At 52.8% G+C, this 16174-nt stretch overlaps 1 protein-coding gene across 1 annotated transcript in view; it reads left to right on the plus strand.

Moving 5' to 3' along the window:
• The window catches only part of EPHB4 (EPH receptor B4), a 39384-nt gene that overhangs the window by 4950 nt on the left and 18260 nt on the right, over positions 1-16174 (plus strand). The window contains exons 2-3 of the mRNA XM_070954640.1: positions 9739-9809; positions 12805-13486. Of these exons, the coding sequence (XP_070810741.1) occupies positions 9739-9809; positions 12805-13486 (753 nt within the window). The remainder of the gene's footprint in view (positions 1-9738; positions 9810-12804; positions 13487-16174) is intronic.

Genomic DNA, 16174 nt, shown 5'->3' on the forward strand with positions numbered 1-16174 from the left:
GCATTGGTGGGGGGGATTCCTCTTCGGGGGTCTTCTTGAGTTGGAGAGGTTGATTGTTTGAGACAGGCAGTCCTCAACTTACGACTTGCACAATTGAGACCAGAATTACTTGTGGCTAAGCAAGTCGGTGGTTAAGTGAATTGCATCCAAATTTGCCACCTTTTTTGCAACGGTGGCTGCAAATCACTGCAGTCATTAAGCGAGTCCTGCTCCCTCCATTGGCTCTGCTTGTCGGAAGGACGCAAGTGGCAATCACGCGACCCCACAACCCTCGTCAATTCACGCGTCCAGATTTGGATCCCGTGTCGGTGGTTGTAAGTGCGAGGACTGGTCATAGTTGACTGCTTTCAGGGCCGTCCCGGCTTCAAATGGTCGTTAAACGAATCCATGCGAATCGAGGACGACCTGCCATCAATTCAGCATCAACTCAGCAACCCTGCAAATGGACTTTCTCCAGAAGACCTGAGCCCCTCAGCCTGGTCCTTCAGGACTGCCAACGGTACCCACATTGTTAAGCGTCATTAAGCGAATCTGGCACGGTCTGTCGGAAGCCAGCAGGGAAGATCTGCAGCTGAGTTAGGTTTTGGGCTTGCATTGTGTGTCCGAAGGAGAATAAATGGAGCCTCCAAGGAGAACTTTTGAGTTGGTCGGTTCAATGACTCGTCGGTGGCTTTTCTTGGCTGTCCTCGGGGGTCCTCGGGGGGGGGTCTTCTCCAAGACTCAACGATTAAAAGAATCAATGTTCCTCCTGCTTTTTCAAAATCCAGTATTGGCTTCTGTAGAGGGTCCCAGGGATTTTAGAGAGACACAACCCCCCCCTTAGTGGGAAGGTTTTGTTTATTAGGGGTGGGGTCCAACCTTGGCAATTTTGAGATCTATGGACTTCAACTCTCAGAATTCCCCAGACAGCCTGAAAGGGGCAGAATCAGCAGGCAGGCAGGCTCACAAGGAGGGGAGGGTCTCTCCTACAGGGGAGCCCCCAGCCCAAAGATGAGCTCTGGGTGGGAACTCTGCAGCGGGTGCCCCAAACATCTGGGTGCAAGAGGCCGGGGTGCTTGTAGCGCACCCCCCCCAGAACAAAGTCTGTGATTCACACCATCCTTGTCCCTCGACAATTACAAGTAAAATTTGTGAAGATTATAAGCCAGGGGTCTCCAACCTTACAACTTTAAGACTTGTGGACTTTAACTCCCAGAATTCCCCAGCCAGCTCTTTTTTTTTTTCCACTTTGCTGAAGTCAAGATATATTACGTCACCCGCATTCCCACCGTCTATTAAGAAAGTTACCCTATCAAAAAATAAAATAAAAAAAGGGATGAAGTTAGTCTAGCCACATTTGTTCTTGTCCTATCCGTGCTAAATTCTGGCAAATCCTTGCTGGCTGGGAAATTTTAGGAGCTGAAGTCCGTAGAATTGGAATAACAAAGTCGGAAGGGACCTTGGAGGTCATCTAGTCCAACCCTCCGCCCAAGCAGGAGACCCTACGCCGTTTCTGACAGACGCCAATCTGGTCTCTTCTTGAAAGCTTCCAGGGATGAAGCTCCCACAACTTCCAAAGGCAACGTCTCTTCCGTGGGTTTAAAGTTGGCAAGCGTGGACACCGCTGCTTTAATAGCTGTGCCTAATGGTTAGAGATGCATTTCGCCCCTGTTCCTTTGAATTAATCCATCTTTAAACCAGGGATGGTTTAGCCAGGCTCTGTACCCCACGGAAGCCCTTTATAAACCATGGCCTACCACAACACACCAGCACGATCTGTTAAACCCGGAGAGGGTTTTAACCGGATGGGTGAACCCAGCTCTCCAGATTGTTTTGTGTGTGTGAGTGAGTCCAAAAAGCAAAAGCCAACCACAGTTTCGGGAAATGATCCCTGTCTCCGGCCTTCCCTTCTCCGCGCTGGCCGGACTCCAAGGGCTTTCGCTGGATGACCCCGAGACCCTCGCTCTTTGAGAGGCAGGAAATCACCAGCTCTGGGTGCTGGTAGTGACTTCATCCCCGCCCGGGGCTGTCCGACGGCTCTTGTCCTCTCCTCTCCTCTCCAGCTTTGTGGGCACACCCCGCATTCCCACGTCGTCCGGCTTCGGTATGGATTCCGGAGCTCTGCGGTCGGGGGTCCCGAAGGCTGAGCTGCCTCCGGCTCCCCTTGCTGGGAGAGGGTGGGATTCAGAGAAGGGGCCTTGGCTCCCCTTGGCGGAGCCAAGATTTCCATTTTGATCAGAATAGAGTTGGAAGGGACCCTGGAGGTCTTCTAGTCCAACCCCCGGCTTAAGCAGGGAGACCCTAAACCAGGGATGGCTGACCTTTTTGCCATCGCGTGCCAAAAGTGGGGGGGAAGCACGGGGGGGGGGGGGTTGCGCATACACGTGCCCACACCCATAATTATATGTGCCCTGCCCACATGCATGTGCGTGACCTCCCTGCACTCCCCCGCTTTTGGCACAGTGGGCCCGGTAGGCCCGTCTTTTGCTCTCCCCAGGCTCCAGAGCCTCTCTAGGGGCCTGGGGAGTGCAAAAAACGGGCCTTCCCCACCCCCCCCAGGCCCTCTGGAGGCAGGAAACAGCCTGCTTCCCTACTTCTGGTGGGCCCAGAAGGTCCGAAAATCAGCCAAGCTCATGTGCCCACCGATATGGCTTGTCCGCTTCTTAAAAAGTCCAGTCTCTTCTTTAAAAACTCCAGGGATGGAGCACCCACAACTTCTGGTGGCAAGCTGTTCCACTGGTTAATGCTTCTCACTGTCAGGAAATTCCTCCTTAATTCCAGGTTGTTTCTCTCCTTGATTAGTTTCCATCCGTTGCTTCTTGTCCTGCCTTCAGGTGCTTTGGAGAACAATTTGACCCCCTCCTCTTCTTTGGGGCAGCCCCTCAAATACTGGAAAACTGCTATCATGTCTCCCCTGGTCCTTCTTTTCTCTAGACTAGCCAAACCCAAATCCTGCAACCCTTGTTTGTATGTTTTAGTCTCCAGGCCTGGATAGCTCTGCAGACTAAGCACTGTAATTTAACTCCAGCTGCCTGCAATTACTGTAAGTTCAAATCTCACCAGGCTCAAGGTTGACTCAGCCTTCCATCCTTTCTAAGGTGGGTAAAATGAGGACCCAGTTTGTGGGGGCAATAAGCTGACTTTGTATAAATATACAAAAGAATGAAGGCTATTGCTTAACGCATTGTAAGCCGCCCTGAGTCTCCGGAGAAGGGTGGCATATAAATCAATTTTTTTTAAAAAAATCATCTTAGTTACTCTTCTTTGCACTTTTTCCAAAGTGTCAACATATCTTTTATATAATATGGTGACCAAAACTGGATGTAATATTCCAGGTGTGGCCTTACTAAGGCTTTACAAAGTGGTACAGATCTGCATCTGGATCTAGATTTGGGATACATATTCCTGAGATGGGGGGCGGCAGGCAACACCCAATGAAGACATCTCTGCCTCTCATCGGATGCCCCATGAGTGGAAGTTGTCAAGAAAAGTTTGTCCAGGATAGGAATAAGGACTCCTTCCTTGGGCAGGAAGGGGCTGGACTGGAACAGGGGTCTTCAAACTTGGCCACTTGTGGACTTCAAGTCCTAGAATTGCTGGGGAATTCTGGAAGTCCACACATCTTCAAGTAGACACGGCTGAGGAACATTGGATTAAGCAAAGGTGCTTCTGCACTGCACCAGAGTGGATGGTTCTCCCTTTTCATAAGCATGGAGTTGACCACTTTCACACCTGGTGCTCCTTGGAATTGTTAACTCAACAGCCGGCCTTGGAGGTCCCACTCTCCGGGTTAGTGAAGACTTCCCAGGACGTGACACCTAGCTGGGCCCTTGCGATGGTGAACGCTACTTCGATGGAGATGATGGAGGTGCGTCACCTCCTCAAAAACCCACCTAGTTGGTTTTCATCTGATCTCCAACTTTCCGTTTCTGGGTGAAGTTCTTGAGAAGGTTGGTGGACTTGCAGCTTCAGAAGCTTCTCCAGGAAACAAGGGATCTGCGTCCTTCCCAGTTGAGTTTCAGACTTGGATGTAGTGTGGAGATGCCATTATTGTATTTGTGGATGACCTCTGGTGGGTTGGGTTGGAGATGGACATATTATGGATTGCTGAGACCCTAGAAGATCCAGGAAGATGATAAAGGCTCTGGAGCCTAAATCTTATGATGAATAATTGAGGGAGCTAGGTATGTCTAGCCTCTCAAAGAGAAGGATTGGGGAAGGTAGGACATGATAATTGTCTTCCAATACTTGGGGAGCTGTCAAAGGTCAACTATTCCCCAAAACACCTGACAAGAAGGAATTGATGGAAACTGATCAAGGAGAGAAGCAACCTGGAATTAAGGAGAGTGAGAACGATTACTCAGTGGAAACTTCTGGAAACTTCTGGAAACCTCCAGAAGTTGTGGGTGCTCCATCATTGGAGGCTTTCAAGAAGAGATTGGACAATCATTTATCTGAAATAGAATAGGGTCTCCAGCTTTAGCAGGGGGTTGGACTAGAAGACCTCTGAGGTCTCTTCCAGCCCCATGATCCTATGAATATGCAGTCTGTTCTATGACCCCTGGTAGAGTCAGGATGGAGTGGACGTATTATGGAGACACCACTGATTCCATTTGTTGATGACCTCCGATGGAGTCAGGATGGGGACGATGCGCTCATCCTTGTTCCTTTGATCTTCCAGCAGCTTTTGATGTCCTTGATGGTGGCATCCTTCTGGTATTTAGGAGTGGAGAATATGGGGTGCCCCGGTTCTTCCCTTTCCTCCTGATTGTGGGGTGACACAGGGCTGACATCCTGGCCTCCTAACTTAACATCTGTAAGAAGCCACCGGGGGTAGGTCATCCTCTGTGACCTTGGGTTTAGGAATCCCAGATTGCTGATAGTTGCATAGTTGATCCTAGATGGATCAAGAGATGTTCTTGAGATCTTGTCCCGCCGTCTGAAGACTCTTGGAGTCTCTAGATAAGGAAGAACATCCTGGAAACCAACCTTCACATGGTCCTGTGGCTGCATCTCAGCTACCTTCAGTAACATGGATTTTCCATGAAGGGAATAGGACCTATGGGGTCCTTGGTGCTCTCTGAGCTGCTTGGTTTCCTTGTAGACGTTTTATGACCCAACTAGGTAACGTCATCAGTGCTAGAAGATGCAAATCCTCCTCCCTTCTAGCCCTGGTGACGTTACCTAGTTGGGTCATGAAATGTCTGCAAGGAAACCACCCAGCTCAGAGGGCACCAAGGACCCCACAGTCCTCCTCTTCTCCTCCTTCTCTCCACAAAGCCCACCTCCTCCTAGCACTGATGTCACTCCCTAGTTGGGTCATGAAACGTCTGCAAGAAAACCCACCAAGCTCAGAGACCCCCAAGGACCCCTCAGGTCAATCCTGAGCTACGGATATCCTCCGTTATTAGGAGTGGGACCTTCCTGGATTGAGCTGGTCCACAGGTTGAGGTTCTCCTGGAGCTGAAGCCCCTGTTCACCAAGAGCAGGTGGGCAGCTGCAGCCCAGAGGGCCTCCTCCGGACTTTCCTGGATCACCAAGTGAGACCCTTCCTGGGCCAGGAGCCCACAGTTACTCCTGCTTTACTCCCCTCGCCTCTGGGCTACTGCAACGCCTTCTGCTTGGGACTGACTTTGAAGACCCTTTGAAAGTTGGCCTAGAAAGGGGTGGCCGGGGCAGTTAATGGGCATCCCCCTGCGCTGGGTGTGAGACGGTCTCAGGTGCCATTCAGGGTGCTGACTGTTATGCAAAGTCCTCGACTTACAGCCATTTGGTTCAAAGTTAGGAAAACAAGCCACTTACGGCCATTTTTCACACTTAGCGGCTCTCGCAGCTTCCCCGTGGTCACGTGATCAAAATTCGGACGTTTGGCGACCGGTTCGTATTTATGACGGTCGCAATGCCCTGGGGTCACGTGATCCGCTTTTGCGACCTTCTGACGAACAAAGCCAATAGGAAAGCCAGATTCACTTAACGACCATGTGACTCGCTTAACAGCTGCAGCGATTCGCTTAACGATGGTGGCAAGGAAGGTCGCAAAACGGGGCAACGTTCGCTTAACTACTGTCTCGCTTAGCAACAGAAATTTTGGGCCCAATTGGGAGTCATAAGTCAAGGACCTCAGGCAGTTCTCCACTTACAACAGTCCATTTAGCGACCGTTTGAAGTTACAACGGCGCCGAAAAAAGTGACGTGGGACCATTTTTCACACTTAACGACCGTTGCAGCATTCCTCCACAGTCACCTGATTTCCATTCGGATGCTTGACAATCGACTCACATTTTTGATGGTTGCCGTGTCCCTGGGGGGGGGGGCATGAGCTCACGTGACCCCCCTTTTGCAACCTTCTGACAAGCCAAGTCCACGGGGAAAGCCGTTTTCGCTTAACGACCAGGTGACTCGTTTAAGAACGGTGGCGAGAAAAGTCGTAAAAATGGCTCACTTGACCAATTTCTCATTTGACCGCATAAATTTGGGGCTCGATTGGGGTCATAAGTCGAGGACTACTTGTTATCTCTCAAGCCGGCTTTCTGAGGGGGTCAGCTCCACCCATAACCCCCGGATGGGTCCAATAAGGTCTGTTGTGGGACTTTCCAGTCTATCAAAGGAGATTGTCTGATGAGATTTAAGGGCTTCTTGGACGGCCCATCCTTTAAGGCAGGGCTCTCCAAACTTGGCCACTCAGAGACTTGTGGACTTCAACTCCCAGAATGCCCCAGACAGCATGGAAGATCTCGGGGGGGGCCCAGATACCTCCTCCCCCCCACCATTGGTCCCCCAGTGGGTGGGGTCAGTGACATCATGGCCGGTTGGGGAATTCTGGAAGTTGAAGTCCACAAGTCTTATTCCTCCCAGCAACACCTTTGGGTCCAGGTAAAAAGCCCACCAATATTTACCCATCCCACTGAAAGAGGGTCTGGCTGGGGAATTCTGGGAGTTGAAGTCCACAAGTCTTAAAAGTGGCCCAAGTGGGAGATCCCTGCTTTAAGCCAGCCTTGAAGGTGGCTCCTTCTCTGGGCACCTGGCCAGGGAGGGTGATGCCTTCCAGGGCAGTGTTATTCCTCCCTTGGGTGGGTGGGTGGGTGGGTGAATCCGTCCTGGGGGCCCCTCCCTTCATTATCCAGGGTGTGTTTCCAACAGCCAGACCGAGTCGGAGGGCCCGGTAAACTGGATTCAGCCTTGCCCACCTACGTCTCCTGGATAGGACCGAAGGGAGAAGGTGGCAGAGCTGCCAGGCCAGGCGGGAGTTGGGGCATGGGGGGCAGGCTTCAACCTGTCTGAGCCGAGGGAGGGTCTGTGGCTTCTTTTCCGGGGGGTGGGGAAAAGGCTGTTCCCGGTTGGCCCGCCCGGCCTCTGGTGTAAGACGGTACGGCTGTTATTACGTGCCAGGCACCTTGCCCAAGATTTAATTAAGCAGCATTGCCGAACGCAGGGCGCGGCTCCTTCCCTCCCTTCGCAGGCTGGGAAGGCAGCCGGGGGAATCTTCGGGGAGGGGCCCAGGGAGTTCCAGGACTTCTTGTCCTCCCACCCACCCCCCCCCGGGATGGACACAGAGGTTTGGGGCTCTGGACCCCCTCGCCCACTTCTCCTAAGGAGCCCAAGGAGCATCCAGTTGGCAACAGCTGCCGAGTTTCTGCCGAGCTGGATGGTCGCACATCTGGGACGGATTTGGGCAGGAATGAGCGTCGGGAGATGGGTGTGGGGAGCAGGAATGGTGGAGGACTGGGGAGGGGGCAACTGCCGAATTGAGTGGGGGGGATGGATGGAGAGAAAATTAGGATTGAGCCTCTCAAGGAGGGAGGCTGCATTGCCAACCTGGTGCCCTCCTGCTTGAACACTCTCCCACCCAGGCGTGGGGAGGGTCTCTATTAGGCCCCCCCCCACTCTTGAATCCCTCCTTTTGGCTTCCTGTCTGCCTGTTTTGGCCTGGGGGGGTTCCTCCCCAGCCTTACACTGCCCTGTAATTACCCAGAATTCCCTGGGGCAGGCACACCCCTCCTCTCAGGGTATCCCAGCATTCATTTGGCTGGGGTGGGGGGCGGCACAGGGGAATCTGTTTTTTTTAATTGCCCAGGAGTATGGTGCTTAGAGGAGGTGGTGAGGGGGGGTCTTTAAGGGAGGGAGGGAGACACGTAGGGAGGAACTGATGATGGGGAGCAAAATCATGCCAGTCTGGAAGGAGCACGGGTAGGCAAGTGTGGCCCCTTTACAACCGTGGACTACAATGCCCAGAACTCCCCAGCCAGCAGAATTCTGGGAGTTGTAGTCCACCAGTCGTAAAGGGGCCATATTGCCCACCCCTGCGAATAGAGTCGTGCCAACTGCCGAGGGGAGCAACCACGCTCAATCTTGCCAGCCTTTTGGCTTCCTCATAGCCTTCCCCTCTCAACAACCCTCCTGCGAGGTAGGCCTTTCATTTCTGAGGCTCTCCCAGCTCGGGGAGGCCAGGTGGGCGGTCAGAAGAGGAGCACAGCAAGGGGCCTCTGCCAGGAAATACGCCCCCAATTAGAAAATGTAGGGGGGGTTTCCCTTTTTTGGAGGCTGGAGGTGGGGCCCCAGAAGTCCCAGGTGCAGGAAAAGGGAGGGGCACCTTTGCTGAAAGCTAGGGGAGGGGGCTGTTCCTCGGTGGTCTTGGCCAAGGCAGCTGGGAGGGGGGGGCTAAAGGGAGAGGGGGGGGCTCAGCTGGCAGGGTGGGAGCTGGTTTCCTGCCATTGGGCGGTGGCAGCCGCTGTTTCGGGAAGTGACGTCCGTCCGGCTTTTTATAAATATTCCCCTCACCTCTGACCCTTGGCCCAGCCGGCTGAGTTCCCAGGATCCTGGACAAGGGGGAGCAGCCAAAGCTGTGGGGTGGGGTGGGGTCTGCAGAGGGGAGGGGGTGTCTCATACATGTCCATATACCTGGGATCGACAGAGTGGGGGGCTTTATAGGCAAGGAAGCAATTTTGCTCCTTCATCCCAGCTGCTCAGATGAAGTGGGGAGGGGGAGACCCGGCATGCAGGACCCCTCCCCTCCCCACTTCCTTTTGGACCCCAACCCCCAAATGCCTCTTGTCTTGGGATTGACAGCTGGGTGGGTGGTGCCAAGCCTTGCTGGCCCTGGGTGGCAAAGGAAAGTCTCCAGAGCAGGGGTCTCCAACCTTGGCCCCTTTAAGACTTGTGGACTTCAACTCCCAGAATTCCTCAGCCAGGTGCTTTTAAGAGACACATCGCATTAGGATAAAGCTTCGGTTTTTGCTGATCCTTTTTAAAAGTTTTGCTACTTTCCTAAATCTGCCTTTTGGAAGCCAGGAAACGCTCTGGAGGTTTTGTCCTCTGTTGATGTGCACCCCGGGCAGGGATGGGCACCGATGGGCATTTGGGATGGGCACCGATGGGCATTTGGGATGGGCACTGAAGGACATTCAAGATGGGCATCAATGGGCATTTGGGATGGGCACCAATGGGCATTTGAAAAGTGCACCGAAGGACATTCAAGATGGGCACCAATGGGCATTCAAGACAGGCACTGATGGGCATTTGGGATGGGCATCAATGGGCATTTGGATAGGCATCAATGGGCATTTGAAAAGGGCACCAAATGACATTCAAGATGGGCACCAATGGGCATTCAAGACAGGCGCCAATGGGCATTTGGGATGGGCACTGAAGGGCACTCAAGACAGGCACCAATGGGCATTCAAGACGGGTACTGATGGGCATTTGGGATGGGCACTGATGGGCATTAGGGGCAGGCACTCACCTCTCCCCTCTTCCTTTCAGAAAACCTCATGAACACCAAATTCGAAACTGCCGACCTCAGGTGGACCACTTACCCCGCTGACGATGGCCAGGTGAGGGGGCGACGGGGTCTTCAGGCTCTCCCTTAAGGGGCTGTGGGCCGGGAACAATGGGACTTGCAGTCAGTGCCACCTGGGGGTGAGGAGGTGTGGGACAGTTGGGAAAAAAAAAACCCAGGCAAGACTCGGCAGCCGAGGGATTTGCACAATAACCCAGGTGCACTAGGAAACGCTCACCTCTCTGGTTTTCTCCAGGTGCCCAAAGTTGGCAACGCCATTTTGGGAAAACCACATTTCCAGAAGAGTTGTCAGCCGTTGGCCCCCGGGGGTTCATCGCAAATGTGCAAGAGATAAAGGAGATTTATTTATCTTCTTTTTTTGTAATGAAAGATCGGCGGGAGGGGGGGGAACCCTGGGCATCGTCAAAAAGCCCTGCGGATATTCACCGTCCCGATGTAGAAATTTAAACAGTCGAACTCAGCACCTCCCGGCTGCATTTATTAAGGATAAATGTCAGCCCCGATGCGGCCGGCTGGTTTTGAAAGTGGAGACAAAGCCGGTCTGGTCCGTCAGGAAGAAGAGAGGGAAGGGCGGACTCTCACCCTGGCAGGGAAGGAAGTTTCCCCACTTTCCTGCGCGATTAAAAACTTAGAAAGGAAAATAAAAAAATAAATGCATCGTTTTCAAAGATTTATCTTGTCGCTTTTACTGGGTCGCAAGCCGCCCGCAGCCACTTCTAGGGCATATAAATCAAATAAATAACAAGTCCATAATAATAATAGATAATAATAAAAGAGGTCATAAAATAGATAATAATAAAAGAGGATAATAATAGAAGAGGTGGAGTGGTGCAGGGGCCTAGAGGTGGAGCTCTGGCCTCACAATCAGGAGGCCGTGAGTTCGATCCCAGGTAGAGGCAGATATTTCTCTCTCTGGGCACAATGAGAATATATCTGCCGAACAAAACTCCGCGCTGGCGACAAGAAAGGCATCCGGCCAGTAAAACACTCAGCTCCATTCAGTTGCCTAGACTCCACCCCACAAGGGATTACGGGGTCGTTAAAAGATGAATAATAATAATAATAAGGCTTGGAGTCACCTGAGTGGTGAGAGGGGCGGCAAATGATTAATACAGGCAGTCCCCGACTTACAACAGTTCATTTAGTGACCGTTCAAAGTGATGACGGTGCTGAACAACGTGATTGGTTGCTGTTTTTCAAAGAGAGGGCCTGGGCAGCCAATCAAAATTCAGGCGTGACCAACATGCAAACCCTTGTTGCGATCTTCTGACAATCAATGGGGAAGTCGGATTCCCTTAATGACCATGTGACTCATTTAGGAATGGCTGTGATTCACTGGGCCAATGGGGCCAGAAAAGTCATCAAAGGTCTCACTTAGCAACCTAAATTTGGGGCTCAACTGCGGTCGTAACTCGAGGATTACCTGTAAATTGAATAAATAATAAGTATATAATGCTAAAAAGGGGGAGTGGTGCAGTGGCCTAGAGTTGTAGCTCTCGCGTCACAATCAGGCTGTGAGTTCGATCCTAGGTAGAGGCCGATATTTCTCTCTCTGGGCTCGATGAGAATAGATCTGCTGAACAAAACTCCTCATAGGCAACAGGAAGGGCAGACGGCCAGTAAAACACTCTACTAGCTCCGTTCAGTTGCCCAGACTCCACCTCTCAAGGGATGATGGGGTCATTAAATGAAGATGATGATATAATAATAAAGAGGCTCGGAGGTTTCTGAACCACTAAACGGGTGACAAATAATTTGATTAATAATAAATAAATAATAATAAAGCAGCTCAGAGTCTCCCAAATTGCGAGTTGGGCAGCAAATAAATGTGATAAATAAATAAATGATAAGCAAAGGGGCTTCTGAGGTTACACAGGGAGCTTTTTCCCGATGAAGCAAGGAGCTAAACCCCCCTCCCGTTGCTTCCCGGCCCCCTTGGGCTGCCCCCCTTGTCCACATTTCGGCATTTAAACCTAATAGATAGAAGGAAGAAATAACTTCCGTTCTTACCCAGCAGCCTCTGGGTGGAAATGCTCCGGTACACAAAAAGGCCGCCTGGGACAAAGCAGGAATACGGTCCGAGCATCAGCGGCTGAAACGGAATTATTCACCCTGAAAATCATCAGTTGACGGGGGGGGGGGGGAAACTGCTGGAAGCAGAGTTGCACCCTTGGAGGCACCACAAAGCCCATCATCCTTATACCTCGTATGGGGTGTGTGTGAGGGAGGCCCTTTCTGGAGGTCAGTTACTGATCTTCAAATCTGTGGTGGGAATTTATACATTGGTTCTGTAAGAAGAGAAGAGAAGATTTGTAGCTCAGGGTTGAAATGATGCTCTCTGAGCTTGGGGATTTTCTGGTAGACGTTTCATGACCCAGCTAGGGAACATCATCAGTGCTAGAATGGAAGGTGGAGGAGGAGGACTGAAGGGTCCTTCCTAGGTAATACTAAGGAGTGTGGGATTTGCTCCCTTTTTATGTACAGTGACTTGCCCTGCCAGACATGGTGGGAGGTGTTCTTTTTCCCTTGGTATTTCCTTGGTTAGGGTACAGTTTTCTCCTGGATTGTTTGTCTGGGGTTAATCCTTGCTTATCTGATTTTCTCGGTGCTCTCTGAGCTTAGTGCTTTCCTTGCGGACATTTCAACACCCATCATCAGTGTTAGAAGGGAGGAGGGGTTGCCGAGTGGAGGAAGGAGACATGGAGGAGGAGGAGGAGGAGGAGGGGGACACCTTGCCTCTGCCTTCCCTCGTTGGTCACGGATGAAGGAAAGACCAAGGAAGCCAGTTTCCGGACCACAGGAACTCTGGCGATCCTGGGCACCAAGGCCCGGGGGCATGTCTGACAAGCATCTCAGCATGGTGGACGTTAGGGACCCCATCCTGGAGTGTCACGTTTAGCTCCCCGGCCTGTCCAGTCCTACTTGGGGGGAAGCAGTACCACATGGATGGCACTGCTCGTTCACCCGATATTGCGAGGGGGCCCTTCCAAACCCTGCGGGCCGCCATTAACGTCACTTTGTCCTCACAGTGGGAAGAGATCAGCGGGATGGACGAGGAGCAAAACAGCGTGCGGACCTTCGAGGTGTGCGAAGTCCACCAACCCAACCAGAACAACTGGCTGCGCACCACCTTCGTTCCCCGCTCGGGCGCCACGTACGTCTACGCCGAGCTGCGCTTCACCGTGGTGGAGTGCTTCTCCATCCCGCGAGTCACCCGGGCATGCAAGGAGACGTTCAACGTCTTTTTCTACGAAGCCGACGTCGACCTGGCATCGGCCACTTTCCCGCCCTGGATGGAGAACCCTTACGTCAAGGTGGACACGGTGGCGGCCGAGCACCTCACCCGTAAGCGGCCGGGCACGGAGGCGTCCGGGAAGGTGAACGTGAAGACGCTGCGCGTGGGACCTCTCTCCAAGACGGGATTCTACCTGGCCTTCCAGGACCAGGGTGCCTGCATGGCCTTGCTCTCCGTCCGGCTCTTCTACAAGAAGTGTCCGGCTGTCACCGTCAACTTCACGCTGTTCCAGGAGACGGTGCCCAGGGAGCTGGTCATGCCAGTCACCGGGCAGTGTGTGCCCAACGCCATCAAGACCAGCTCCCGCCCGCTCAGCATGTACTGCCGGGAGGACGGGCAGTGGGCAGACCAGGCCATCACGGACTGCACCTGCGCGGCCGGCTATGAGCCCTCGGAGGAGAGCACTAAGTGCCGAGGTGAGGAATCGGGCACGGAGGTAGGAGTGGGCACAGGAGATCGGAAGCCTCTGGGACCGTTACAGGGAGTCCTCGGCTTACGAACACAACGGAGCCCAACATTTCTGTTGCTGAGCGAGACAGTGAAGTGAGCTTTGCCCCGTTTTAGGACTTTTCTGGTCACGGTTGCTAAGTGAACCCCTGCAGTTGTTAAGGTCGTTGTTAAGTGAATCAGGCTTCCCTGTTGACTTTGCGTGTCAGGGTGGGACGTAAAAGGGGCTCATGCAACCCGTCATAAATATGAGTCAGTCGCCAAGCGTCTGAAGTTTGACCCCGTGACCACGGAATACTGCAACGGTCGTGGGGGGGGGGGTTGGACTAGATGACCTACAAGGTCCCTTCCAACTCTTATTCCGTAAGTCTGAAATACGGTCCTAAGTCCCTTTTTTCAGTGCCGTTTAACTTCAAACAGTCACTAAATGAACGGTCGTACGTCAAGGACTACCCGTAGTCTGGATTAGCCCGGCCCTTTTGTTTCTTTCTGGAAGCCCATTAGGAGGGGGATGAAATGGAGGTCCCTTTTCTGCTTCTCTTTCCATTGGCTGCGGTGGACAGGTAGACTGCCTCTGAAACTGCAGGTTCTACACAAGGACGATGATCATCCAAAGCATCAGGAAGGCGAGGGGAAAAAAATGTTTCTGCCCTCCTGGGGGATTCTGGGCCCAACCTTTGACTCTTCCCCGGGGGGGGGAGACTTTCCTGCCCCCCAACACTCATTATCTTGTCCCCAGGGCCCCTTTTTGGACCCACAAGTTCAGCTCCTGCAAGCAGTTTTCCTTTTCTGCTCATCTGCTGTTGGCCCGTGGGGTGGGGGGGTGGGAGAGCATTCCTGCCCCCCCCAGGAGAAGGGGAAGTGGGGCTAGTGGGGGGGGGTGCAGGGCCGGCCCCACCTGTGGATCCATTGTCCAGCCATCCAGATGATAAACCCAAGACCCTCCGGGAAACTCCACGGCTGGGGCGGGGTGGGGGGTGCAGAGCAGTGCAAGGGGGATGGGAGACCCCTCCCCAAATAACCTGCTTCCCAAGTTCCCACTTGTAGACCATGGTGGGCTGAGGGCAGCCATCTCCCCCCCCCGCCCACTCCCCAGCTCTGCAGCTGTTCTCTGCCTCTCTCGTCGGGGCAGGGTGGGTGGGGGTCTCGGATTCCCACCCACCCACAGGCAGGCGGGCGTGCTGGAAGGGCCAGGAATGCCAACTATCCGGAGGTCAAGGGTAATCAGGCAGCCGAAGGGGGAGGAGATCCCGGAGCAGGTTGCTGCTGGCAGAAGCCCTTGGAGACCCCAGCCGGAGGGGAGGGGAAGGGGGTCTTTGTCTGCCCTCCTCTGGTTGCTCTCTAGGGGCTGGGATGGGCCTCCCCTCCTCCAGCCACCCCCTCCCCTGCCAGGAGAGCCAGATCTTGGTGAGGGGAGGGGGTCTCATTCTTAGGACATTCATAAAGAGAGGAGGGGTCCAACTCTTAACAGAAGGCGCCATTCTCAAGCAGCCTGGCTCTCGAAGGCTTTGGGGGGGGAGGGCTGAGGGGGTTTTAATGGGCTAGCAGCCCCCTTTGGGAGGGGCTCAGCCAGAGCAAGGCGCATGTTTTGGGCAGGGTTCAAAGGGCAACCTTTTGGGTTGCAAGCAGAAACTTTCTCAGGGTATATACAGAGTCTCCTGTTTGAGAAGGGGGTTGGACTAGTAGACCTCTGAGGTCCCTTCCAAGTCTGTTACTGGCTTTTTCAAGTGACAACAGCACTGGGGAAAAAAAGCGACTTGTGACCGTTTTTCACACTTACGACCCTCTTGGTCGTGTCCTCAAAACTCGGGGGCTTGCTAACTGACTCGTACTTATGATAGTCACAGCATCCTGGGGGGATCCCGTGATCCTCTCTTGCGACCATCTGACAAGCAAAGTCGACGGGGGGAGCCAGATTCGCTTAACAACCGCATGACTCACTTAACAACTTTAGCAAGAAAGGTCATCCAACAGGGCAAAATTGACTTAACAATGGTCTCGCTTAGCGACGGAAACGTTGGGCTCGTTTTTGGTCGTAAATCGAGGACTACCTGTATTCTGTTATTCTGTATTTGGGAGCTTTGAGACAGATGCATTTTGGGGCAGTTTTGGTGCCTTTTTAACCTAAATTCCTGCACATCTAAAAAAACAAAAACTACAAGAAAAAAGGAAGCCGACATTTCCCACTCGGTGGGAAGAATGTCGGGGTGCAGGGAGACCCTCCCCAGATTCACTTAATGAGGGGGGGGATAGGTGACATGAACGATTTAAGAAATACAGGTCGTCCTCGACTTACGACCACAATTCAGCCCAAAATTTATGCTGCTAAGCGAGACATTTGTGAAGTGAGTTTTCCCCTCTTTTTACAACTTTTCTTGCCACGGTGGTTAAGCGAATCGCTGTGCCTGTTAAATGAGTCACATGGTTGTTGAAGTGAATCTTGCTTCCCCCCTTGACTTGGCTGGTCAGAAGGTCGCCAAAGGATCGCCTGAAACCCCCCCTCCCCCGGGGACGCTGCGACCGTCATAAATATGAGTCCATTGCCAAGCATCTGAATTTTGATCACGCGACTGTGGGGAATCCTAGGGTGGGTTGTAAGTGTGAAAAACGGCCGTAAGTCACTTTTTTTCAGTTCCGTTGCAAGTTTGAGCGGTCAC

Source organism: Pituophis catenifer, unplaced genomic scaffold (assembly GCF_029215685.1).
Source record: "Pituophis catenifer annectens isolate HBS135680 unplaced genomic scaffold, rPitCat1.0.hap2 SCAF_15, whole genome shotgun sequence".
NCBI classification, from domain to species: domain Eukaryota; kingdom Metazoa; phylum Chordata; class Lepidosauria; order Squamata; family Colubridae; genus Pituophis; species Pituophis catenifer.